Genomic DNA, 27,196 nt, shown 5'->3' on the forward strand with positions numbered 1-27,196 from the left:
TCCAAACTGTGATATGTTTAATCCTTAGTAATAGAAGGGAGGTTTGTTTATTAATTTTTTAATGTCATGTCAGTACATTATATTTTTCCAAGTTTTGCACTGGCAAGGCTTTTTCTTACTTAAATACAGTAGGCTGTAACACCCCACTAAGTAACCTATGCATATATTGTTTCTTTGAACTGGGAAAGAATATGGATGTCGTCCCTTATCACTCTCTCTCAGATCTGCAACCTCTCCAACCCAGTCAAAGAAAGATAAAAGTGCAAGTGTCAAGGAAATGGAGAGACTATAATGTTCCTCTTGCTGTTGAAACCGGTCTCCACTTGGTTGTTATTGATTCAAATGTAAGTTTTTTCATTTTACAATAATTTAATTTCATTCTCCCCTTTCTAATAAGAATTTATTTTCTTTTTGGTAGAGGAACCGAATGCATGTTTGGATTCATTCTTCTTTGGCTGATTCCCTGAATCCTATGTTTGAGGAGGGTCAGACATATGAAATTAGTAATTTCATAGTAACTCCATTCAGAGGAAAGTACAAGTGTATTGATGGGGCGAATCACATCATTTTCACACACATGACAGTTTTCAATGAACTTTCGCAATCTCAAAGTTTGTTGCTTCCATATATTTTTCAATTTAGTCATTTCTATGGTATAGATTTGGCAAATTTTCAAGACAACCACTGCATTGGTAATTTCCTGAATATAATTTTTTTTGTTTAGAAATTTTTCAACTATGTTTTATCCCTTGCTAAAACAAGTTTCTATTATGTAATTAGATGTTCTTGGGATTGTGCACAAGAGGAAGTCTCTCAAATGTTTCACTAACATGAACAATTTAGAACAAACCTTGCTTGAGCTGGTAATCCGTGATACAGTGTGAGTAGTTTAATGAATTGTTAGTTCCTTTTTTGGATGTATTATTTTTAGTTTGTAGACATTAAAGTTGAATCTGGGATTCTTTGTAGGACTCATCTTACAGTCCGTTTGTGGGATGACATGGCTTTAAAATGTAACAGTGCTTTAAATGACCGTGCCTTTCTCCAACTGCATCCTACCATCATCATTTTTTCCAGTTGTAAGATGGTAAAGGACAAGTACCAAAGTGCAGTTATTCTCACCGACGGACCTGCAACAAAGTTTTACATGAATCACAGTCATGGTAGAGTTCTTTCCCTAAGAAACAGGTATGTTTCAGAACTGTAATTCGATAAACATTTAGGAAGAAAGTTAATGTCACTGAATTATTTCTGCCTAACAGGTTCCTGGGTGTTCGCGACATTTAGGCAGTGTTAACCATTGCATTGGCGTATGAGACTGCTTTTTTATGTTTTATGTTGCTTAATATATATGTTTGTAATAGCACCTCACTTTCCCCCAAATGTTGAATAATCAGATTCAACTTAATATGTCTTTTGTATCGAACTATGGAACTTCTATCTTTGCATCGAATTTTTATTATTGAGATAACCATTAATATATAATTTTGAATTTTCTGTCAATTTGTTTTTTTATATTATATTCGACATAATCTCAAATAAGCTCCATATTTATGTAGTTCCTTATTAATTTATGTTTCTCACAATATATTTCGACTGTATTTGTTCTTTATTAATTTTTTTTTGAAACATCAAAAATCTTGCATCAATCAATGAGTTTAGCTTCATGATCATTTTTACTTGTGTTGCCCAATTATAATTTATTAGCGTATTAACAAAATGCTATGATTAAAGTAGTTAATGGAGTAACTACTTAATAGAATTTCTTTAACTGAAGCAAATTTGATCAGTCCATATTGTTCTATGAACGGTATGATATCATGTATCAAACTATTTGATTAGTGTAATTTATTATTTATCTTGATCGTTGTACAAGCGGTTCGTACCGCTTGAGTCCCTACATAACAAATGTTGTTCCATGCATTTCTAAAGTTTTACTAAATTTTCTTAGATTCATATAGGTTTAATGAAAAAAGAAATGCAAATCTCTTTTTGTAAGGGAACCCCAATTTAACAATCCAAAGTTTAGTTTGAGATTTTAAATTCACTCCAAACCATTACATATACCACATATGAAATCTAAGAAAATAAATTTGTACTAAATTATATATCTTCTAGACCAAGAAATAATTATGTATTTGAATTACTATGGAGTTTGTATTGCTCGAGTCCATAATGAAAAAATATAGTCCCATGCATGTGTATGAATTTACTAGATTTCCTTAAACTGGAACCTCTTTAACTAATTAAAGAATGTAATACGAATTTATTCGTAGAACCCCAATTTAACAATCCAATTTTTAGTTTTAAATGTAAAATTCTACCCCAACAACAATATTTACCCAAAATTAAATCTAATAACATATTTATTAATTTACTAAATTTTTTAATGTCTATACCAACATTTTTATAATTTTTTGAAATACTTAACTAATATTGAAAAACTTAAAAATCACCCCAAACAACTACATTTTAGTACATATGAATTGTAAGAACATATCTATTTTACTAGATATAATCCTAATCTAATCCTTAAACTGTTACATGTATAACGGTAAAAAATTTTAATCCATTTTTTGTAAGAGAACGCCAATTGAGCAATCCAAATTTGAGGAGGAAATGTTAAATTCACCACAAAGGGTGACATAAACCTAAAGGTTAGGTTTTTTAAGAGAACGCTTATTTAACAATTCAAATTTTAGGAACAAATGTTAAATTCACCCCAAAGATTGACACATATCTAGAGCGTACAATTTGGTACACGACACGTGAACACGACACAAAACGACACCGAAAATACGTATATGGGTTTTAAACATATATATATTTATATATACACTCTCCATATTTCATTAAATTATACATTAAAATAGATTTTTTTATATATTATATGTATATATATTATATTAATTTTTAATTTAACATACACGAAAAGTACACGGAAAGTACACGACACGATTCGAATCGGATATGAGTTTTGTATATGGGTACACGAAATCATTTCGGGTCGGATACGGGTTTTATGTTTACGTACACGAAACACGAAATTACACAACACGAAAGTACACGACACGACCCGATTGCCCTCTCTACACATATCCAATATGAATTTTAAGAACTGATTTTTTTATAATTTATATTTTCTATACCAAGAATTAATTTTTTATTTAGAATACTTAATTACTTTCTCCAAGATATAAGCTTAGTACTTGGCTATAATAAATAAACATTGTTCCAAAAATGAGTGGCAAACTATTTTTCTTACCGAAAAATTTGACAAGTTCATATTTTACAGGATAATTAAATATTTGGTTTACTAGGATTTGACCTATAAAATAGAATTCAGTTCTTCTGTTTAAATCAATCGAAGATAGATTTGTTTTTTTCAAAATGTAATTTACTCCACAATGCACAACTCATTTTGCAGAGAGTGATTACAGAATTGACAGCCTTTGTAGTGTAAAGTTATGGTGGTTGTAAAACAGTAGAAGTTTGATTAACTGAAGTAATAATTCCATAGATTAGGTAGTACTACTGTGCGCATGCGTATTCTTTAATTCATGTATGATACATGATGTATCTGTCATGACTGTCCACTTTCCTTCAGTACATTACTACACGTCTGCTGCCATTAAATTTATTTAATCGAACACCCCCTACGAAAAGGCGCATGTACTAGGACAAAAGGCAATCTTTTTAACTTCCCAATACTTTATCCCTATATATACCTTGCTGCTCTTTTTAAGCAAGTACATACTTTACTTAGCTTTTTACCCAAAACCCTTTGTGTCATGGCTTCTTCCTCTATTCCCAGGTAAAGTATGTTTCTGAACTGCTATTTGTTTTTGTTTCTTACTGTTTTTTAACAATAACCATTATGTAATAACAATGCATTATGTTTATTGTTTACAGGCAAACAACTAATAGTGGTAACAACTCTGGCTCTGAAGATGACGAAGTGATGCGCATCATTGATGCTTATCAGTATGACCCGCGTGAGAACATTGAGAAGTCTGTGGGCAACTTCAACATCAACATTGCAACAATTCGTGATCAGATGCAGGAGCTTGCCACAACTTTCAAAGAATTCATCGACAACTTCATTGAGCAGCACAAGATCATGACAGAGAACATGAAACTCTTGAATTTGGAAGCCAGAAATATAACCAAAGAGATCAAGGAGACCATGTACAAGGAGGACTGAAAGAAGATGATGATATTATATTAAGGGGTCATTTGTTAAATCTGAATCATTTTTTCTGGACGATTAAAATTCTGAACGATTGATAATTTGAATGCTGGACTGTTAATCCTGCTTGGTAAATAAATATCAAAATTTCTGAACGATAATATTTGTTGATCATATCCTTACGTATATGTAAAAATTAATTTGTATTTTAATCTTAATAATCAAATAACAATTTACACGTATTTTGAAAATTTAATAATAAAAAACATACATATATTTTGAATAAATATTATCCATTTAAAGAGTAAACAATATTTTCAGTCGTAAACATGAAAAATATATAATTGTAAGTTTAATTTAAAATTATTAAACAAATTTTAGATAAATGTATTCATATTAAAATCCACATAATTATTTGAAGATAAACATATTTAAAAACTAAAAATATAAGTATAAATGTTAAATAAAATTAATATATGGCATGAAATTTTAATTTTATACTTTTTTTAAGAAAATCATGTATGTATTATAAATAAATATATTATACTTTTGCATTATGATCTAGTGGCTTGATATCACTTGATAAAGTATATCCTGATGTTACATGAACCATCCAACTATATTTTTTTGAATGAGTCGTCCAGCTAAATTTTTGGCTCATCCAGCTAACAAAAATTTTTATCAAACAATCTGAACAGGTGATTCAAGCCTCGTCCAGTACTTTTGGTATGGTACAGGGGTTAACAAATGACCCCTAAGTTACTTATCTAGCTTTTTTATTAAGTTCTGCATGTGATTGTGAAGGGTTTCTCTAGCTAAAGTGGTTGTAATTTTTAATATTTAACGAAGCAAATTATTGTTAAATATCAACATGTACCTGCTGCCTTATATAAATCATATTTAATCCTTATGGATCATAACTACCTGGTCTTGAATTTTTTTTATATATTTTTTCCATTTTTGGTTCATTTTTATTTGATCCTATAATTATTTATAAAATTTAAATATATAACTCGCTTTATATAGTTTTAATTCATTAAAGATATTAGAACCTAAACAAAGAAGCGATTTCACAATTTTAATGTTCACTTAAAAATAATCAGGAAAATTGAATATATTAATCGATATGATCAAGAAGCTTAATTGGATGAAACCAAGTCTAATGTTGTCGAACCAATATATAATCTGAAGTTAGAACAAATGACATAAATAAATATTAGTCCTTTTTTTAGTATTGAGTATAAGTGCATGTTATTATATTAGTACAAGTACAAGTACTATGTAAGACGGAATAGTTGAAGTTCACTATTTTAGTATAGATAAGAGAGATTTATTTGTTTGCTTCTAAGACAGCAGAGGCCACTACATGCCTCTAAGGTAGGGCCATGATCAAGCCGCCCTACATCTGAAGGCTTTTCAAAGAACCCGCTGTATAAATCTGTGTTTTCTCGGGGAAATAAACAAAAGTATAATTTTATTTCTAATCACTAGGAAATTCCAACCCAATTCAATGTTTGTATGGACTTAATACCAAAAATGAAAATTTAAATCAAAAAGAATTATAACAACTTAAATAACCAATCCTAAAAGTTTTAATCTTAAATTTGTATTCATAAAATTTATTTTGAAGCCAAACTATTGTAAATAAAAAAAAATAATAAATTATATTTTTCACAATTAAACACCATAAATTTGACCATAAATTAATAGTTAATAAAACTCTCAAACAATTTATTTATGTTAGACTAAGCAAGCCGTAGTAGATAGACCGAAGTATTACATTATAATCCCACATTATCACTTATCTTTAATTATTACATTTATTTTTTATGATTAGGTTGGTCATGTTTACTTACAAAATTGCTTTGAAACACGAATTCCCAATGAAAAATAAATGACTTCTACAAGTGCTGGTATTGTAACTATTTATTTGGAATAAAATAATTAATCCATTTTTGTTATGAACAATAGAAAATAACAAATTAATTTTTATTTCCCAGACGTCGGCAAATTTATCTATCAAGGAAAGTTTAGAACCATTCCTATTAACAATGCATTTGCTTAAATCTTTCCGAATTTCAGCAATTGCCTCTATTTCAACTAATATTTTGGACAATAATAATTAACCAATTTCGGTTATAATTAATTTTTGACAAGTATTATTTATTTCATATTTTTATTAAAATTTGACATATTTTTTCGACCACATAATAAGAGTACTTCTTCCCTATGTAAATTTTATCGAATTATTATTTTCTAAAATAAATAATGAAGACCTCATTAAATTAAAATAGTGAAATCATTACTTAAATACTAATTTTACGTACATATAAATATGTTGTAATTATTTTGAATCTCAACCAGTAATACTTGATAGGCTTCGATTTACATCTTAATTCCCAATGTTGTTTTTTCCAAAACTGGGTAATCACCATTTTTTGGTTATTTTTTTTGTAATTTTGCTAATAATAATTAACCAATCTTTGTTATAAATAATAGCCAATAATAAATCAAGTTTTATTTGTACCATTTTGCGAAGATATTAGTTAAAAGAAGTATCAACCAATTCGTTTACCTTAGACTAAGGGATTCGTAGTAGATATTTTTCATATTACATTATAATCCCCCATTATAACTTCTCTTTAATTGAATCATTACGCCTGTTTGTTTGAGATTAGGTTAGGCATGTATACATACAAACTTTGTTGGAAACACGAATGCCAAATAAAAATTACCTGAATTCTACAAGGGACAGATTTGCAACTATTTATTTGGAATAAATTCATTAGCCCATCTTTGTTATCAATAATAGAAGATAACAAAATAAGTTTTATTTCCAAGTGATTGGCAAGTGCCCCTATTTCAACTAATATAAATATGTTGTAATTATTTTGAATCTCAAGCAGTAGTACTTGATATGTTTCGATTTACATCTTAATTCCCAATGCTGTTTTTTCCAAAACTGGATCATCACCACGTTTTGGTTAATTTTTTTTCTAACATAATTCCAAAAAGGTCAGTTGGCTACGGATGCCAAATTAAATAATTTTGAAACACCAATAATTATTAAAATGTTGGGAAGGTAATTTTTTCCTTAAAATGGTTGTTTTGGCTTTTTCTATTTTTTCTAATAATAATAAACCAATCTTTGTTATAAATAATAGCCAATAATAAATCAAGTTTTATTAAACCATTTTGCGAAGATATTACTTAATAAAATTCTCAGACATATCGTTTTCGTTAGACTTAGGGAATTGTAGTAGATATTTTTCTTATTACATTTTAATTACCCATTATAACTTCTCTTTAATTGAATCATTACGTCAGTTTGTTAACGATTAGGTTAGGCATGTATACATACAAATTTGGTTGGAAATACGAATGCCAAATTAAAAATACGTGACTTCTACAAGGGTCGGATTTACAACTATTACTTTGGAATAAATTCATTAACCCATTTTTGTTAATAAAATAGAAGATTACTAATTAATTTTTATTTCTAAGCCATTAGGAATATTATCTGTCAATGAAAGTTTAAAACCATTCCTACAATTTAGAATTATCCCTAAGGGATCGGAAATTTTATCTGTTAATGAAAGTTTAAAACCATTCCTACAATTCAGAATTATCCGTATTAACAATGAGATTGATAAAAATATTCCTAACTTCTACAAAGCCTTGTATTACATTTTTTATTTTGAATAATAAAAATTAACCAATCTTTGTTATAAATAATAGACATTATAGTATTTTTATTTTGGATAAAAAAATTAACCAATTATTGTTATAAATAATAGACATTATAGTCAATTTTTCCGGATAGGTCGTTTGGCTGCGGATGCCAAATTAAATAAATTTGAAACACCATTAATTATTAAAAGGTTGGGAAGGTAAATGTTTCCTTGGAAAACTATCAAGTTATGGCCCCTTAAAATGGTTGTTTTGGCATTTTGTAATTTTGCTAATAATAATTAACCAATCTTTGTTATAAATAATAGCCAATAATAAATCAAGTTCTATTTGTACCATTTTGAGAAGATATTAGTTAATAGAAATATCAAACAAATCGTTTACCTTAGACTAAGGGATTCGTAATAGATATTTTTCATATTATATTATAATCCCCCATTATAACTTCTTTTTAATAAAAATCATTACGCCTGTTTGTTTGAGATTAGGTTAGGCATGTATACATACAAACTTTGTTCGAAAGACGAATGCCAAATAAAAAATACCTGAATTCTACAAGGGACAGATTTGCAACTATTTATTTGGTATAAATTCATTAGCCCATCTTTGTTATCAATAATAGAAGATAACAAAATATGTTTTATTTCCAATTGATTGGCAAGTGCCCCTATTTCAACTAATATAAATATGTTGTAATCATTTTGAATCTCAACCAGTAGTACTTGATATGTTTCGATTTACATCTTAATTCCCAATGCTGTTTTTTCCAAAACCGGATCATCACCACGTTTTGGTTAATTTTGTTTCTAACAAATTCCAAAAAGGTTAGTTGGCTACGGATGCTAAATTAAATAATTTTGAAACACCAATATTTATTAAAATGTTGGGAAGGTAATTTTTTCCTTAAAATGGTTGTTTTAGCATTTTATATTTTTTCTAATAATAATTAACCAATCTTTGTTATAAATAATAGCCAATAATAAATCAAGTTTTATTTAAACCATGTTGCGAAGATATTACTTAATAAAATTCTCAGACATATCGTTTTCGTTAGACTTAGGGAATTGTAGTAGATATTTTTGTGAATACAATCTGTGATTAATACATATAATCAAACAAATATGTGCGTGAGTAGACGAAATCAAACGGAGGAAGAAAAGATATAAACATAAGAGAGATCCTCGAGTCCAGTTGAAACTGTCTCCTTAAAGCTATTTCGCCTCTCACCGTATGTGCGAGTCGATAGCCTCCCAGGATAAAACGAGGTAGCGGCGGCGTTACGGATAACGAGCACCTTCAGCGAGTTTGAACGGGTACGAAACTATCACCGAGAGAGAGAGAGAGTTTTGTGTTTAAAGGCGAATATGTTTTTGGTGTGTCTAACCCTAACGCCTTAGAGGTGTTTATATAGGTGTAGATAGACTTGTGCGCTACTCTTTTCCATAATTAAATATCATTAATTATGGAATCGGTGTAATACTTGCAAGCTACTCTATTTCATAAATAATCTGAAACAGAATCAGATTAAATATATCAAGACATACACCATATCAATTAATCTCAAACAAAATCAAATTAATTTATGCCATAATATTTGAGCCAAATTCTAATGGAAAATAATAATTTCCATTATTAAGAGAATATCATCATATCTCACACATCTTTTAGTCATAATGCTCAAAAATATGACTTACCAATATGGGACTTATACCCATATTTTCCAACAATTTTTCTTATTAAATTTTAATTACCCATTATAACTTCTCTTTAATTGAATCATTATGTCAGTTTGTTTGAGATTAGGTTAGGCATGTATACATATAAACTTGGTTGGAAATACGAATGCCAAATTAAAAATATGTGACTTCTACAAGGGTCGGATTTGCAACTATTACTTTGGAATAAATTCATCAACCCATCTTTGTTAATAAAATAGAAGATTACTAACAACATATTTCTTTCAGAGTGCGATTCTTCCTTTCAGCCACACCATTTGACTGAGGGGAGTATGGTGCAGTGACCTCATGGATTATACCATGTTGTGAACAGAATTCTCCAAATGGTTCAACATATTCACCTCCACGATCACTTCGTATCACTTTGATTTTCTCAGTCTGTTATGTCTCAACTTCTTCCTTATAGATTTTAAATTTATCTATAGCTTCATCTTTGCTTTTCAACAAATATATATAGCAGTATTTTGTACAATCATCAATGAATGTAATAAAATACTTGTTTCCTCCTCTTGTTGGAGCGAATTTTAAATTACATATGTCGCTATGTATTAGGTCTAGCACTTTGGTGAACCTTTCCACACGTTTAAATGATGATCTCGTTAATTTTGCCTCAACACAAGTCTCACACTTATGTTTTGAATCGATAGTAAGTTTAGGTATGTATTCTTTTGCACTTAAACGTCGTAAAGTGTCATAATTTACATGTCCTAATCTAGCATGCCATAAATTAGGAGACTCAAGCAGCAGAAGAATTCTTCATTTCATTATCGTCCTTAACGGACATTACATTGAGCTTAAAAAGCCCATCGGTTAAATAACCCTTGCCTACAAACATACCACTCTTAGACAAAAATTACTTTATCTGACTCTATTACAATGCGAAAGCCATGCTTACTCAACAGAGAACCAGACACAAGGTTCTTGCGAATATCAGGCACATAAAGTACATTCTTCAAAGTTAGATTCTTCCCAAAGGTCATCTTCAGGATCACCGTGCCTTCACCCTCAATGGTAGAAGTTGCTGAATTCCCCATGTAGAGCTTCTCACCAGCATCAGAAGCTTTGAGGCTAGAGAAAATTGCCTTGTCTGAGCAAACATGCCTAGTAGCACCAGTATCAATCCACCATTCACGTGGATTAGAACCGACCAGGTTCACTTCAGAGACCGTAGCACAGAGGTCTATATCATCCATATCCTTGGAGATATTCTCTACCATGTTTGCTTCTTTCTTCTTGTTGGGCTTCTTGGGCTTCTTGCAGTCAGAAGACCTATGACCAACTTTATCACAGTTGTAGCACTTCCCCTGAAATTTAGACTTCGAAATCCCTCCTTTGGGTGCCAGCTTTGCCCCTTTACTAGAATTAGTCTTCTTGGGCTGGGAGCTTTGAGCATGCTCCACCATGTTTGCCTTCTCAGTGGCAACATTAACTTTCTTCTCGGACCCTCTGTTGTCTTCTTCAATACGAAGTCTAACAATAAGATCCTCCATAGACATCTCCTTTCGCTTGTGCTTAAGGTAGTTCTTGAAATCTTTCCATCCAGGTGGAAGCTTTTCAATAACAGCAGCAACTTGGAAAGACTCACTTATGACCATTCCCTCAGCATGAATGTCATTAAAAATCACCTGCAGTTCCTGCACCTGACTGACCACAGTCTTAGAGTCTGCCATCTTATAATCAAGAAAGCGGCCAACAATCCACTTCTTTGCCCCAGCGGCCTCGGTTTTATACTTATGGTCAAGTGACTCCCATAAGACCTTAGTTGTTGGCTTCACGCTGTATACGTTATACAACGGGCCAGACAAACAATTTAACACATAGTTCCGATAGATGTAGTCGGAGTGCTTCCAAGCATCAGCAGCATACACAGTCTGCATGTTACTCTCAGCAGTGAACAACGGTGGTTCTTCCTTAAGGAAGCGATCCATATGCAACGTGGTCAGATAAAAGTGCATCTTTTGTTGCCAACGTTTGAAGTTCGTTCCGTTGAACTTCTCAGGTTTTTCAGCATGTGCAGCAGGCACAGTTGGCATAACAGGTGCAGCAGGCACCACAGGTGGAACAGATGGTACGTGCGTCTGTACTACAGGTGTATACACACCAGTAGGCACCGCAGGTATGATCGGAGGAGTGAATCCTGCCGATATCTGTCCAAGAGGAACACTAAACTGTCCAATGACAGTGTGTCCCACAGGCACATGTCCCGAAGGCACATGTCCAACAGGCGTTTGACCCCCATCAGATCGTACGATCCGTGCGTTAGGGTTAATCGGCTGCTGGTGAACCCCATCAGATCCAGTGATCTGTGCGTTGGGATCAACCGTCATGTTCATCGAATCGTTCACAGTTTGGTTCTCCATCGATCTGTTACTTAACAAAACAAGCAGATACAGATGAATCAGTCACAGATGTATATAAAATAAATAGCTTTAAGATTGTGAATAGAATCTGTGATTAATACATATAATCAAACAAATGTGTGCGTGAGTAAACGAAATCAAACGGAGGAAGAAAAGATATAAACAAAAGAGAGATCCTCGAGTCCAGTTGAAACTGTCTCCTTAAAGCTATTTCGCCTCTCACCGTATGTGCGAGTCAATAGCCTCCCAGGATAAAACGAGGTAGCGGCGGTGTTACGGATAACGAGCACCTTCAGCGAGCTTGAACGGGTACGAAACTATCATCGAGAGAGAGAGAGAGAATTTTGTGTTTAAAGGCGAATATATTTTTGGTGTGTCTAACCCTAACGCCTTAGAGGTGTTTATATAGGTGTAGATAGACTTGTGCGCTACTCTTTTCCATAATTAAATATCATTAATTATGGAATCGGTGTAATACTTGCAAGCTACTCTATTCCATAAATAATCTGAAACAGAATCAGACTAAATATATCAAGACATACACCATATCAATTAATCTGAAACAAAATCAAATTAATTTATGCCATAATATTTGAGCCAAATTCTAATGGAAAATAATAATTTCCATTATTAAGAGAATATCATCATATCTCACACATCTTTTAGTCATAATGCTCAAAAATATGACTTACCAATATGGGACTTATACCCATATTTTCCAACAATTTTTCTTATTAAATTTTAATTACCCATTATAACTTCTCTTTAATTGAATCATTACGTCAGTTTGTTTGAGATTAGGTTAGGCATGTATACATATAAACTTGGTTGGAAATACGAATGCCAAATTAAAAATACGTGACTTCTACAAGGGTCGGATTTGCAACTATTACTTTGGAATAAATTCATCAACCCATCTTTGTTAATAAAATAGAAGATTACTAATTAATTTTTATTTCTAAGCCATTAGGAATATTATCTGTCAATGAAAGTTTAAAACCATTCCTACAATTTAGAATTATCCCTAAGGGATTTGGCAATTTTATCTGTTAATGAAAGTTTAAAACCATTCCTACAATTCAGAATTATCCGTGTTAACAATGAGATTGATAAAAATATTCCTAACTTCTACAAAGCCCTGTAATACATTTTTTATTTTGGATAATAAAAATTAACCAATCTTTGTTATAAATAATAGACATTATAGTATTTTTATTTTGGATAAAAAAATTAACCAATTATTGTTATAAATAATATACATTATAGTCAATTTTTCCGGATAGGTCATTTGGCAGCGGATGCCAAATTAAATAAATTTGAAACACCATTAATTATTAAAAGGTTGGGAAGGTAAATGTTTCCTTGAAAAACTATCAAGTTATGGCCCCTTAAAATGGTTATTTTGGCTATTTGTAATTTTGCTAATAATAATTAACCAATCTTTGTTATAAATAATAGCCAATAATAAATCAAGTTCTATTTGTACCATTTTGCGAAGATATTAGTTAATAGAAATATCAAACAAATCGTTTACCTTGGACTAAGGGATTCGTAGTAGATATTTTTCATATTACATTATAATCCCCCATTATAACTTCTCTTTAATTGAATCACTACGCCTATTTGTTTGAGATTAGGTTAGGCATGTATACATACAAACTTTGTTGGAAACACGAATGCCAAATAAAATTACCTGAATTCTACAAGGGACAGATTTGCAACTATTTATTTGGAATAAATTCATTAGCCCATCTTTGTTATCAATAATAGAAGATAACAAAATAAGTTTTATTTCCAAGTGATTGGCAAGTGCCCCTATTTCAACTAATATAAATATGTTGTAATTATTTTGAATCTCAAGCAGTAGTACTTGATATGTTTCGATTTACATCTTAATTCCCAATGCTGTTTTTTCCAAAACTGGATCATCACCACGTTTTGGTTAATTTTGTTTCTAACATAATTCCAAAAAGGTTAGTTGGCTACAGATGCCAAATTAAATAATTTTGAAACACCAATAATTATTAAAATGTTGGGAATGTAATTTTTTCCTTAAAATGGTTGTTTTGGCATTTTCTAATTTTCTAATAATAATTAACCAATCTTTGTTATAAATAATAGCCAATAATAAATCAAGTTCTATTTAAACCATTTTGCGAAGATATTACTTAATAAAATTCTCAAACAGTTCGTTTACGTTAGACTTAGGGAATTGTAGTAGATATTTTTCTTATTACATTTTAATTACCCATTATAACTTCTCTTTAATTGAATCATTACGTCAGTTTGTTTGAGATTAGGTTAGGCATGTATACATACAAACTTGGTTGGAAATACGAATGCCAAATTAAAAAATACGTGACTTCTACAGGGGTCGGATTTGCAACTATTACTTTGGAATAAATTCATTAACCCATCTTTGTTAATAAAATAGAAGATTACTAATTAATTTTTATTTCTAAGCCATTAGGAATATTATCTGTCAATGAAAGTTTAAAACCATTCCTATAATTTAGAATTATCCCTAAGGGATCGACAATTTTATCTGTTAATGAAAGTTTAAAACCATTCCTACAATTCAGAATTATCCGTATTAACAATGAGTTTGATAAAAATATTCCTAACTTCTACATAGCCCTGTATTACATTTTTTATTTTGGATAATAAAAATTAGACAATCTTTGTTATAAATAATAGACATTATAGTATTTTTATTTTGGATAATAAAAATTAACCAATTATTGTTATAAATAATAGACATTATAGTCAATTTTTCCGAATAACATTGTAAATAAATGTGGTAAATATACGTTTATTTCCCAAAGTTTTGTTGTTGCAGCAATGATTTATGTATTCTTTTATACTGTTTTACTTGGTTCATAAGTTATTAGTTAGCTTTTTGCAAATGTAATTTTTAATTTTGTGGCTAAAAAAACACTTCTGTGTCGCTTTAACACTAAATATTGAGAACTATAAAAAATTTTGCAAATCTAATTTTGAATTTTGTGGCTAAAACTACTACTTCTGTAATTGAAATAAGATTTTTAATTACTATATTTTATCCTAATTTACTGAACTGAAATTCGATTATTAAATTTTTGTTTTTATTATTATTTTAGGACATTTGATTGATAGAAAAGGTAGTGACTGAAGCCACCATGTTCATAAGGCATTCACAAACTAATCTACTATACCACAAGGCCAAAAACAGAAAAACACTTCATTCGCCGATGGCGGGAAGAAATCTAACAAATTTGTTAAATCTTACTACAGAGAAAATTGTTTACACTGTAAGAGTCAGGGAACAGGCAGTTTGGAATGGCATTAACAGGACAACAAACGAATTTAGGGGATTCAACATTATCTTTACTGACGTGCAAGTATTGTAGATTTACTTATTGATGGATGTAATTAATTATTTCCAACCATATCTGAATGTAATGAATTGTTTTTCGCTGCAGAGTTGTAGAATACATGCATTTATTAGTGATAAGCTAAGTGATTCCTTTGCACAAGAACTGAAAGAAGGTCAGGTATATCTACTCAGTAATTTCAAGGTACTCAAATATAAAGGGGATGAACTTAACCTCTGTGTCAAGAATAAGAAACATATTTATTTTGACAACCAAAGTAGGTTGAAATTAGTTGAAGAAGGAATGTCAATAATACCCAAGTACGCCTTTGATCTCTTTAGTCTTCAAGATGTTCCAAAGTTGGTCACTTCTAAGCGTTTCTTGATTGGTAAGCCTGTAGTTTAAACTTTGGTATAAAACAATATTTGTGTAATTCCTCTAACTAACATTTTAATTTTAAATTATAATTGTTAAATTTAGATGTAATCGGAATTTTAGAAACCTCTACTGCACATTATTTCCCTGGGAAGGATGATCCAACAAAGTCACATATTAAGTTCAAGTTATCTGATGGGAGGTAAAAGTTTTCAATTTATTACTACTTACAAAAGTGAATTTGTTCTTTACTTCTAACCAAATCATAATTATACTCATGCATGGTTCAATTTCAAAATATAGTTATGAAGTTAATGTGACATTGTTTAATGACTTTGGACAAAACTTTGAAAGAGCTATGAAAGAGTTAAAGGATGAAAAGGTGGTTGTAATTCTCAGCAGTGCTAAGGTTAACAAGTACGGAGGTAAAACTCATATTTTACAACATTAGTACATTCAATTTAACTTTTTTTTTGTATTTTGCTTTTTAATTTGAAGTATGTAATTGGAAAACATTTTGTAGCTAATCAGGAAATCTACTTGACCAACTATCCGGCAACCATATATTACATTCAGCCCGATCACTATGCCGTTAAAATTTTATTGAATAGGTAAGTATCTATAAAAGTTAACATCCATTATTCCACAAATGTAATCCCTATTATTATAAAACATTATATTTTACCGTAAAGTATATCTGCTGCAACTGTTGAGGAAGAGCAAGATCCTCAAATATATATAATCAAACAAATTAAGCAGTTCACAACAGATTTCGCAGAGGTACGTTCATAAATTTAAAAATTGAGTTATTCTCATGCAAAATATGTCTCTTATATTCCAAGAGGCACGTTGATATATCTAAAAAATCATTGATGCTACATGTCCGTTATTTTGGCAGAAGAAGGTTTTATGTTGTGTAGTTGTTAAGAAAGCAGAAAATGAATGCAAATGGTATGAGAACTTTCATGTCCAATGTGACAAAGAAGTTAGCATTGTAGATGATCGTTACTGGTGTAATGAATGTAAGAGGAACCTGCCCTGTCCTGATAAAAGGTAATTTTACGAAAGTTAAGATATCAAATAATAATCCAAATTTGTAAAATTTCTTATTAATAAATGTACTAAAACAGTTCTACATTTCGAAGGTTCAGTTTGTGCATGGTCTATTCAGATGGTACTGGTTTTTTACCTATAATATTTCCGGATGATGAAATTCAAAGAATTCTTGGTAAAGATGTATACGAACTTGAGAATGAAAACCGCGAGGTATGATTTCGTATTACTCTTAGATGTATCATTTATTTCCCTGTACGATTTTACTTTTTATAGTTATATGGGGATTGAATATTTTAGTCAGGTTACAAGTAATTGTATTGAAATTTCGGTTTTTGATCACCTTCAAAATCTACAAATTGTAGCATATCTAATCGTATATCATCTCACAAAGTATATATTTTTTTTAGGCTGGTGATGAAAAAAGATTTCCTCCTGCTCTGAACGAATTTGCAAATAAAGAATATGTCCTGACGTTATGCCCTTCGGAGGAAAACTTATCAAAGCTTAGTAATGTATATGAAGCCAAAAAAATTTCCAATCCTCCGTAAATGTTAGGGACTCATAACCCTGCTGAACAGCTAAGTCCCCCAATTGGGGAAGTTTCTGTCATCTGTGTAAGCATAGAAAAGTTCACAACTCAGTCTGTTTAACTGAAAATAATGTATGAAATAATTAATTTAACCTTGACACCGGGTGTCTGATCCAAGCATGAACGCCTTGATGAGTCCTCCCACTGGAAAATCAACAAACAGGTCACGAAGGTGAAAGACTAAAGTTGCTGTCAAATGCGAATTCGAGCCCGTAGAGCGAAGTTCTAAATTGAAAAAATCTTAATTTCCCCTAGAACAACTTACTTTTGGTTTACAGTAGGTGGCGTCAAATTATTAAATATAATATATATGTCTTCTGTAGACATAAAGGATGTTGTGTGATGGACACCTTTTTTGTGTAAAATACGTACCATGTATTTTTGTATGACGCAATATTATCAGAATTTTTTTTATTACTATTACGTATTGATACGAAGAAAATTACTAAAACCTGTCTGCTATGGCTATACAAAGTTCTATTAACTAATAAATGCTTGGTCATCTAATCAATTTTTTTCATTTATTGACAACTGCATTCTTAAGAATTTAATATTAAGCAACAAAATGAATATGAATTACATTGCAAGTTACTCTATATATTAGTAACAAAAGCTTAACATGTACTTGCACATATAGAGGATATCTACTATGGCCACAAAGAAGAATGACTCTTTCAAAGATCTAAGAAAGGGAAAGTATGATTGGAACGTTCAGGGAAGGGTTCTAAATTTGTGGAGATGTTACACAAAAGAAGAGGTTACACAGAAGATGGGGAACCATTTAAATCTTTCAACCTTATACTTGTGGATAACAAGGTAAAATTTTAATTGTTTACAAGTACCATGTTAGGCTACAATTTCATATGATCTAATTTTTTTATAAATAACCAAACAGAGGTGCAGGATCCATGCAAAAGTTCTAGCTTCAGTGTCTGAAGTTTTTGAGCATGCCTTAGAAGTAGGAGACATATACACCTTCCAGAATTTTACTGTCAAAGATTATAAGGAAGATGAAAAATTTAGACCCATAGTCAAACCAATTCACATTGTCTTTTCAAACGATACCAAAATTAGACCACTTGAACAGAGCAACGTTTACATTGATAAAATGGTCTTTGATTTCTATGATCTTGCGTATCTCCAGCAGCTTGCCAAACAGACTACATACATTGCCGGTAAGGGAAACAACTTGCCCCAATTATATAAATTTACCTTCAATTTCCACATATATATATACTAATATTTGTCAATATTTTTCAGATGTAGTTGGTGTTATTCAAGAACCGGAGCTTACTCTTGCAAGATTTAAAAAGAAATTAGGCAATCCCCAAACCCAAATGAAGTTTCATATTTCAGATGGGAAGACAACAATCATAGTAACTTTCTGGGATACATTTGTTGAGTCCTTTGAGGAGGCTCTTAAGGAGAAGTTTGAGGAACCTCTTATTCTTATAGTTGGTTGTGGTAGAGTAACAGAGTGGCAAGGTAATGTAACATATCAGTGCATAATACGGATATTATTTGGTTTAGCAATGACAATTATTATTATGCAGGGGATGTTGATATTTCAAACATAGGAGCAACAACATTTCACATTAATAGCAACCACCATAGTGTCCATGATATGCGCAACATGTACGTCAAATTAACTTCACCAACAATGTAAACATTACAAAATCATAAATATGTATTTAACAATTCTGTTGCTTTATTTGACATTAAGGCTGAAAGATCCAAACTATAAGAACCAACAATACTTATTAGGGAAAAAACCAGAATTGAAGGTCATTGCGGTTGAAGAAATTATGAATTACAATCTTGATTCAGCTGAGGTAAATACTACCAGCAATAATTTTTAAATTTATTTTTCGTAACTAAGTTCTAAATTTAAATGCCTTATCAACAGAAGGAGTTTTTATGTGATCTGACCGTGTCTACTGTTCTGCAAACTACGCAATGGTTTAGAAACATATGCACATCCTGCTATGAGGATACTTATTCTGTTGATAACTTGCAACTTTGCAAATGCATTGGTAGAGAGGTTCCGTACCCCCTTAAATGGTATGTTGAATATGTCTTCCAAAAATAAATTTAATTCTTATGATTTAGAATTTTATATTATTTTACTGTACTAATTATTTTTTGTAGGTTTAATATTTCTTTATTGTGTATTGATGACACCGGAAAGGTTGAAATTAAAGTTGGCAATGTAGCAGGTCAGAAACTATACAAAGCAAATGAAATAACCTATTCGACCAGGTATAACATAATCTAATAGTTTCTATTTATAAATTTTTCGTAGAAGAATATTAATAATTGTAATGCAGTACGATGGACCCGAACTTGAGAAGCTCTTGAAGACAGTCGAGGACCAGACTTATAGATTCCAACTATCAATCAAAGAAGATAACATTATCCTATAAACTCAGTTGTGGTGGCAGAAGACATCATACCAAAAGACTATTTGTCCGACGGCACAGATGAAGAGCAGCCCAAACCTATAGAAGAATCTCTAGCGGAGGTAATTTTCCTTTCTTCAATACTATTTTACAAATTTTACTTTATGTATTCAGATTTATAGTTCTTATTTTTCTGTCTTCGTGAAAGCATCGACATCCACCTTTAATGTAGAAGCAATTTCAGAGAATAACTAATTTTCCTAATTGAACAATCAGCTTACAGCAACTACACTTAGACGATGACTACATTTTCCAGTTTAGTCAATGTATGTGGTGAATAGGAAATGGTATTTGAGTTTACTTACATACCTATTTACTTGAATGTTTTAAGTTCCAGTTTGTTATGTTCACTAATTTAAATATTTTTATCTTTAGCATTTAAGACATTTTGTACTATATTCCGGATTTCAATAGTAAATTATTAATCAAATTTCTTTATGTAATAGCTATATAATTCTATTAAATAAATTTGAAATAAAAATCAATAAATTAACCCCTGCCACTAAAGATTTTTCATGGATTCCCTGACTTTAAAAAAGACAGTAGTAATATTATAATGTACTATCCAAAATTGTAAAAAAATTAAATCATACAAATTAAGCAAATGGCACTTCTATAACGGTTAACCATAAATCCAAGTATCAGTTATCCTTCTTTTTACATTGCAAATTTCTCAATTAAGTGCAAAAAACCAGTAAATCTTCCAATTATGTTTTGGTACTACATATGAAAACCTTACATTTATAGTAACAATATCAAAGTGATTGGGTTTAAATTTCAATTGCATTCCTCAATAATGTTTTACAAAAGAAAGTGCACAATTACATGTCACTGTATGCAAACAAGTCAATATTGAGGCATGTTACCCTGTTTAATTATCCTCAAACATACTAAATAATTACTCTGCCTCTATTGGAAACCACAAATAGCCAGTTTTAATGAAGAGACCTCACACCCACTTAATATCTCATGCACGAATCAAAGTTACAGTGAAATTTAATTTACCCACAAGTTGGAAGACGAGATGTTGATTTATTTCCAATTTGTTGTTAAGGATGAATTCGTCCCAACCAATTCCAAATCTGCATTTTTTTCCTCTTTTCAGCACCTCGACAGAAGTACGACTATCTCCATATAACAACGTGGTTGTCACCCTCTTTTTCCACTTCCTCGCTACCTTCCCCAAGTTAGGTCCTAAATACTGAAATTAAAAACATCCTTTGACATTTGGAAATTTCAACACATACGGAATAAACAATTCTAAGTTATTTAGTTTCATATTAAGAGTAAGAAATTACCGCCCCATGGCATTGCTGATCAATATGTGAGTTCTTAAGAACAACGTGAAACTCCAATATTTCTTTGTTATGAACTACTACTCCTTCTGGATATTAATTCAGTAATTTTGTGTCAACTAAGAATATTTGTGTAATACAAATTTAAATAAAACTATAACATATTTTCACTTCTGGTAACACTTAAAGGTACTTGGGGATCTCCAACAACCTTATTAGTCTCTTCAATTTGAGTAGCCGAGCCATATTATGCATTACATTTTGCAGAATAAAATAAAAGAATTACCGTTCTATAATTCAATAAAGTACTTATATTGAAAAGTACACAACAGTGCAGAAAGTTTTTCCACTTTAACTTAATAATTTCCACTTAACAGACTGAAAGTGTTGTTTGGTTTAATTCCTAAAAAAACAAGTGCATTGTAGGGCGTAAAGAATTCAACCTACCTTCTGAATCATTACTGTCTTCACTTCTCAATCCTAAAGCTGCAAGAAATATGTTTAACATAAATTATTAACTAATAAACAAATATAAAACTTTATGGTTTCTTTACAAAAAGGAAAAAATTAAGATTGAAAAAGACTTTACTTCTTTTGAAAATTTTTACCTTTAATAACCATATTCCTATTTTCTGGAATTGAAATTTACTCATTGTTGCTTTGTACTTCACTATTTTTGCCCACAAACAACTCAAAACTGAAAATTCCCCTCATATTTTGTCCGCAATTAGTATGGTACGTATCATACAAAGATATTGAGAAAGTGGAATTCCCCAAATAATTGAACATAATAATGTAATCATTCTGCACTTGCAACTTCTTGAATAGTTCTTTCAAACTGAAAATTTTACTATCAGAAAATGAAAATGTGAAATCTAATGCGGTAGTTCCTTCGACTACTATATTAACCACACTCCTAATAGTTATCCCAAATATCTTCACAAACACATGTGGAAGTTCCTATCATTGAAAAAATATACTACTATAGTACACTTAAGTTAATTTATATAATTTTATGATGCCTAATATAAAACACTTACAAGTTCTCCATTCATAATGGCTGATTCAGTCACAAACTTTAGGAATCTGAAGTGCAAAGACAATTCTGAAATATCTGATCCAAAATTCAAAAATATTAATTATTTTACAAAAAAGTTTAAAAAGAACTAGGATTTGTGGACTACATTTTTTTATGTTTATAGTACATTTTTAACCTGATAGATAAAGTTCTGGGGAAATACTTGCTCTGTGATATACACAAACCCCATAGCTGCAATCATTTTCCGTCTGCCTGAATACTATAGTATCCCCAACTTCGATTAATTATGCTTTCACAAATCGGAGCCAATAATCACCAAAAAGGACATAGCCAGATTTCCATATTATATCAATACTCCATAAAAACTTTTCAAATCCAATTCTTATCATGAAACATGTTTTTGGAAGATTAATTTTTCTGCAAGCATTTTCTGGCAGCACCTAAAGAAGTTAAACCTTATTAAAATGTAAAATGAAAATTTCAAAATAAGATTTAAAAAAATATACTCACCGCTACGAATTCGTCACCGGCTAGATGTTTTGTCTCGATCACCAATTCATACAGGCTAACAGTATTATCCATTGCATTACGGCAAAATGTAGAACGAAGCATATCTGATTCCACCTCTTTCGACACAGAAGAACCATTAGTAATACCAGCATTAATAACACGATCCCCATGATAATTAATTTCAATTGCATAAGGGTTATATATTTCAATTAAGAAATTACTACTCCCATCATAATGCAGTCTGACAGGATGATATGGTTTTATAAGATAAAAATCCATCAAATCTTCCAAACCTTCGATGTACTTAACCTTAGCATCAATGGTAGCACTCCAACTTCTACCAGAGTTCACATACACGGAGACATTCCTCGGTATGAAACTGCCTATTTGAGAAGCAAAAGAAGTGGGTAACTCCTGCAAGAAAGTGGTAACACAAGAAATATGTCAGCAATTGATAAATGAAAAAAATGACAGAGGTAATCAAATTTCTGGAAATGCTTACCAGTTTACCATGCATAAAATTTTGAATCGTGTTAGTACAAATGAAACTAATTTTGGATGATCCAATATCCATTTTCGGTTACAACTTTGAAGAAAGGAAGAAAAGGGGATTCAATAATGGAAGAAAGTAACCTTCCGTGGCAGACAAAGTAGTAGGTGGAGGTTAAAAAATTTATTTTAACATTAATGCATTGTTAATTGTTCACACTACAACATTTTCAAAGTCAACCTTTTAAAATATGGCTTAAAAATTTACACCTAAAACAACATTATTTAACAAATGGCAACGCCTGTCATCAATGTAATTTTAGATTTATTATGTTTACTTAAATTCTATTTCCTTAAACAAAGGCAAATCAATTAAAAAATTCATAAACTTGGAATACCTTTAAACAATAAGGAAGTGCAATTAAATAAAATAAATATAATATAATTAAGAAAATGCTAAGCGCAGCAATAAAATAAATATAATATAATTAAGAAAATGCTAAGCGCAGCGGGCTCAATGACTAGTTACTATAAATTACTGGTGAGTAATTCGTGCGAACCACGGACTCGAAGTTAAAAGTACCAAATTAATATTTATAGGGAACATAATATTATAATTCGTGCTAAACAATGATCGAAATTTAAAAATTAATAACAAATATTAAATATTAAATTTATATTTGTTAAATACTATTATATTATGTAATTACAAGGAATTGAACCTACTTATGAAATTTCACCGCATTATTCTTATTCTGCATCTAGTGGTTTACTTGTTATAAAAATCTAACATTTATTAAATTTTGTTACATTATGTAATTACAAGGAATTGAACCTAGTTATGAAATTTGACCACATTGTTCTTGTTTTACTTATATAAACATCAAACATGTTAGCTTTGTTACTCATAATTTTTATTTTATGAAACAAATTGTAAATATTTTATGAACCAATCATTTTTGTTATTTTAGATAATTTAATATTACTTGATAATTATCATTTTTAATATAGTTTATTTAATATTATTTAATTATTGATTAATTATTTTTCAAATTAAAATCACATATAAGTTATTAATTTAATATAATATTACTTAATAAAATTTAGATACAACTCATAAATTCGTTTCTGTTAAAAAATGTTTTTAACTTAAAAATAAGAGTCGATGTGAGAGAAACTAACGATATCGTAAACTAGTGATTTTTAGTTTAAAAATGAATAAATATCAATAAAATCATTTTTTATTACTTAGTTATTGTTAAAAACATGTTTTTCATTTTAAAATTAAATCGATGCTCAGATGTACACTAACTAAATAATTCTAAAAAGAGTAGAAGTAAATTTGTTTGTATTAGTAGTTGGTATTTGATAATATAAAATCTAAAAAATAGTTATATAATTATGAAAGTGAGTACTAAAATTTAACACTTGAGCTCTTTTGGTATTTTGGGACTTTTACGTTTCAGTAAAATATTTTTTCGATTATTAATAAAGTGTATCGATTTTATTCTCTTTTATTTAGTTTACTAAATAGAATGATAAAGAAATTGATTGATTATAAAATAATAATAATAATAATAATAATAATAATAATAATAATAATAATAATAATAAAAAGATGAGAGAGTGAGACGAAGGGGTCATTTGTTAAATCTGAATCATTTTTTCTGGACGATTAAAATTTTGAACGATTGATAATCTGAATGCTGGATTGTTAATCCTGTTTGGTAAATAAATATCAAAATTTCTGAATGATAGTATTTGTTGATCATATCCATACGTATATATAAAAATTAATTTGTATTTTAATCTTAATAATCAATAACAATTTACACGTATTTTGAAAATTTAATAATAAAAACATACATATATTTTGAATAAATATTATCCATTTAAAGATTTAAAGAGTAAACAATATTTTCAGTCTTAAACATGAAAAATATATAATTGTAAGTTTAATTTTAAAAATATTAAACAAATTTTAGACAAATGTATTCATATTAAAATCCACATTATTATTTGAATATAAACATATTTAAAAACTAAAAATATAAGTATAAATGTTAAAATTAATATATGGCATGAAATTTTAATTTTATACTTTTTTTAAGAAAATCACGTATGTATTATAAATAAATATATTATATTTTTGTATTATGCTCTAGTGGCTTGATATCACTTGATAAAACTTACTATATCCTGAGGTTACATGAACCATCCAGCTATATTTTTTTGAATGAGTCGTCCAGCTAAATTCTTGGCTCATCCAGCTAAAAAAAATTTATCAAACAATCTGAACAGGTGATTCAAGCCTCGTCCAGTACTTTTGGTATGGTACAGGGGTTAACAAATGACCCCGAAGACGAGGGTGTCAATGAGAACCCCGTATGGATTATTCATATAATATCCATTTAATTTTATCAGATTGAGGTTCAAATAGGATTACAACCGGATTTTTTAGATCGTGATCTGTTAGAGTCACGAATTTTCGTATCTGAGCTATGATTCGTTTATACTCATTTTTCTTGTCCACTTTATTTTTTATTCTGAATAATTTTTATTCGTAAAAAAGATTTTTTTTAAAATATATACAAACCGTGTTTTATTTACACCTTAAAGCGCGTATGAAAAGTAAAGAAAGAATGCTCAAAATACACCAGTTTTTAGTTTTTAGTGTCCAAAATACCTGTGTGCGCGAGTTCCGCCCTAAATAACCACGGATTACGCATTGCACATATGGGTATTCAAACTTTTAAAAAATGTAAAGAACACGCATTACAAGAATGCGTGTTTTGTTTTTTAATTTAGTTAGAATACGCATCTTGAAGATGCGTATTCGCTAAAAAACAAAAAAAACCCCGCATTCTGTACATGCGTGTTCTTTACAAATTTTAAAAAAATAGAATTCGAATGTGAGCAATGCGTATTTAGTGGATATTTAGTGCGGAATCCCCGCCAATCAGCATTTTGGGCAAATCTCCCTAAATGGTAAGTATTTTGGTTTTTCACCCAGAAGTAAAGTGAATAAGACAACGAAACAGAAGAAATTCTTTTTTTTTTAAAGAAGTATTCGCTTATGGAAAAATTTCACGGATGTAGGTAGATGTTAATGAAATATAACAATTATGATTTTAATAACTTAAAATCACATTGTGATTAATGCTTTGGTGGAAAACTCAAGCATTCTCTTAGCAGATTTTCACTCTGCAAGATGAAGGTGAAGATGAGGTGATCATAACTGGGAGCGAGTATTTTCCGGTTCGAAATCGAGAATCGAACCGAACCGATAAAAAATTGGGGTTTTGATTCGATTTTTAAGTAATTCGGGTCCGGTTTGATTCTTGTTTTTTTAAAAATTTCGGTTTCTGGTTTGGTTCATTTTTTAACATACTAGACCGTAAGAACCGAACCGAACCGTATATAAATGCATAAATACAAATATATATATATATATATATATATATAAATATATGTATATATATTACGTATTATGTTTTCTTATTTGTAATACTTTAATAAATTTTAAGAAAAATATGATTTTTATTGTCTTACTCGTTTTTTAAATATTTATGGAGTTTTGAATATTTTTATAAATATTTTTCTTCTTAAATATTTGAAAATAATCGAATTTAAATTGATCCACCACTAATAAAAATCTTATTTTACTAAGTTACCCTTAATAAATAATCAAAACTAGTCAAAATTTAAAAAGTTATAATATAAAGTAATATGAAGAATAAATATATATAAAATAAAATATAAATTAAGTTCTTTCGGTTAAGAACCGAACTAAACCCAAATTTACGGTTTGATTCTTACATATAAACGGGTCCGGTTCAATTCTTAAAATATTTCTATTTTGATTATCGATTCTTTCAATTACGGTTCGGTTCGATTTTGACCCATTACTCACCCCTGTTCATAAATGTGGTTATGCGTGCAGTTGCCTTTTCATTCTGCAAATGAGGTGATTATACAGTAAAACCTCTGTAAATTAATACTCGATTAATTAATAATCTCTCTAAATTAATAATTTTGTCCGGTCCCGACTTGGGC

The 27,196-nt window shown here is 30.1% G+C and overlaps 1 protein-coding gene and 1 long non-coding RNA gene across 2 annotated transcripts; both read right to left on the minus strand.

Annotated features, from left to right (window-relative positions):
• Nucleotides 1-21,549: 21,549 nt before the first annotated feature.
• On the minus strand, nt 21,550-22,571 carry LOC141671270 (uncharacterized). The gene is made up of 3 exons (XR_012555027.1): nt 22,317-22,571; nt 22,143-22,216; nt 21,550-21,588 (listed from the first exon to the last, which is right to left on the minus strand). It is a non-coding gene; the product is annotated as an uncharacterized LOC141671270 (long non-coding RNA).
• Nucleotides 22,572-22,633: 62 nt separating this feature from the next.
• LOC141674855 (uncharacterized) lies at nt 22,634-23,225 on the minus strand. Its single transcript, XM_074481559.1, has 2 exons — nt 23,154-23,225; nt 22,634-23,065 (listed from the first exon to the last, which is right to left on the minus strand). The coding sequence occupies exons 1-2, from the start codon at nt 23,223-23,225 to the stop codon at nt 22,634-22,636; spliced, it is 504 nt and encodes a 167-aa protein (XP_074337660.1).
• Nucleotides 23,226-27,196: the final 3,971 nt, after the last annotated feature.

This window comes from Apium graveolens, chromosome 7 (assembly GCF_009905375.1).
Source record: "Apium graveolens cultivar Ventura chromosome 7, ASM990537v1, whole genome shotgun sequence".
In the NCBI taxonomy this organism is placed as follows: Eukaryota; Viridiplantae; Streptophyta; class Magnoliopsida; order Apiales; family Apiaceae; genus Apium; species Apium graveolens.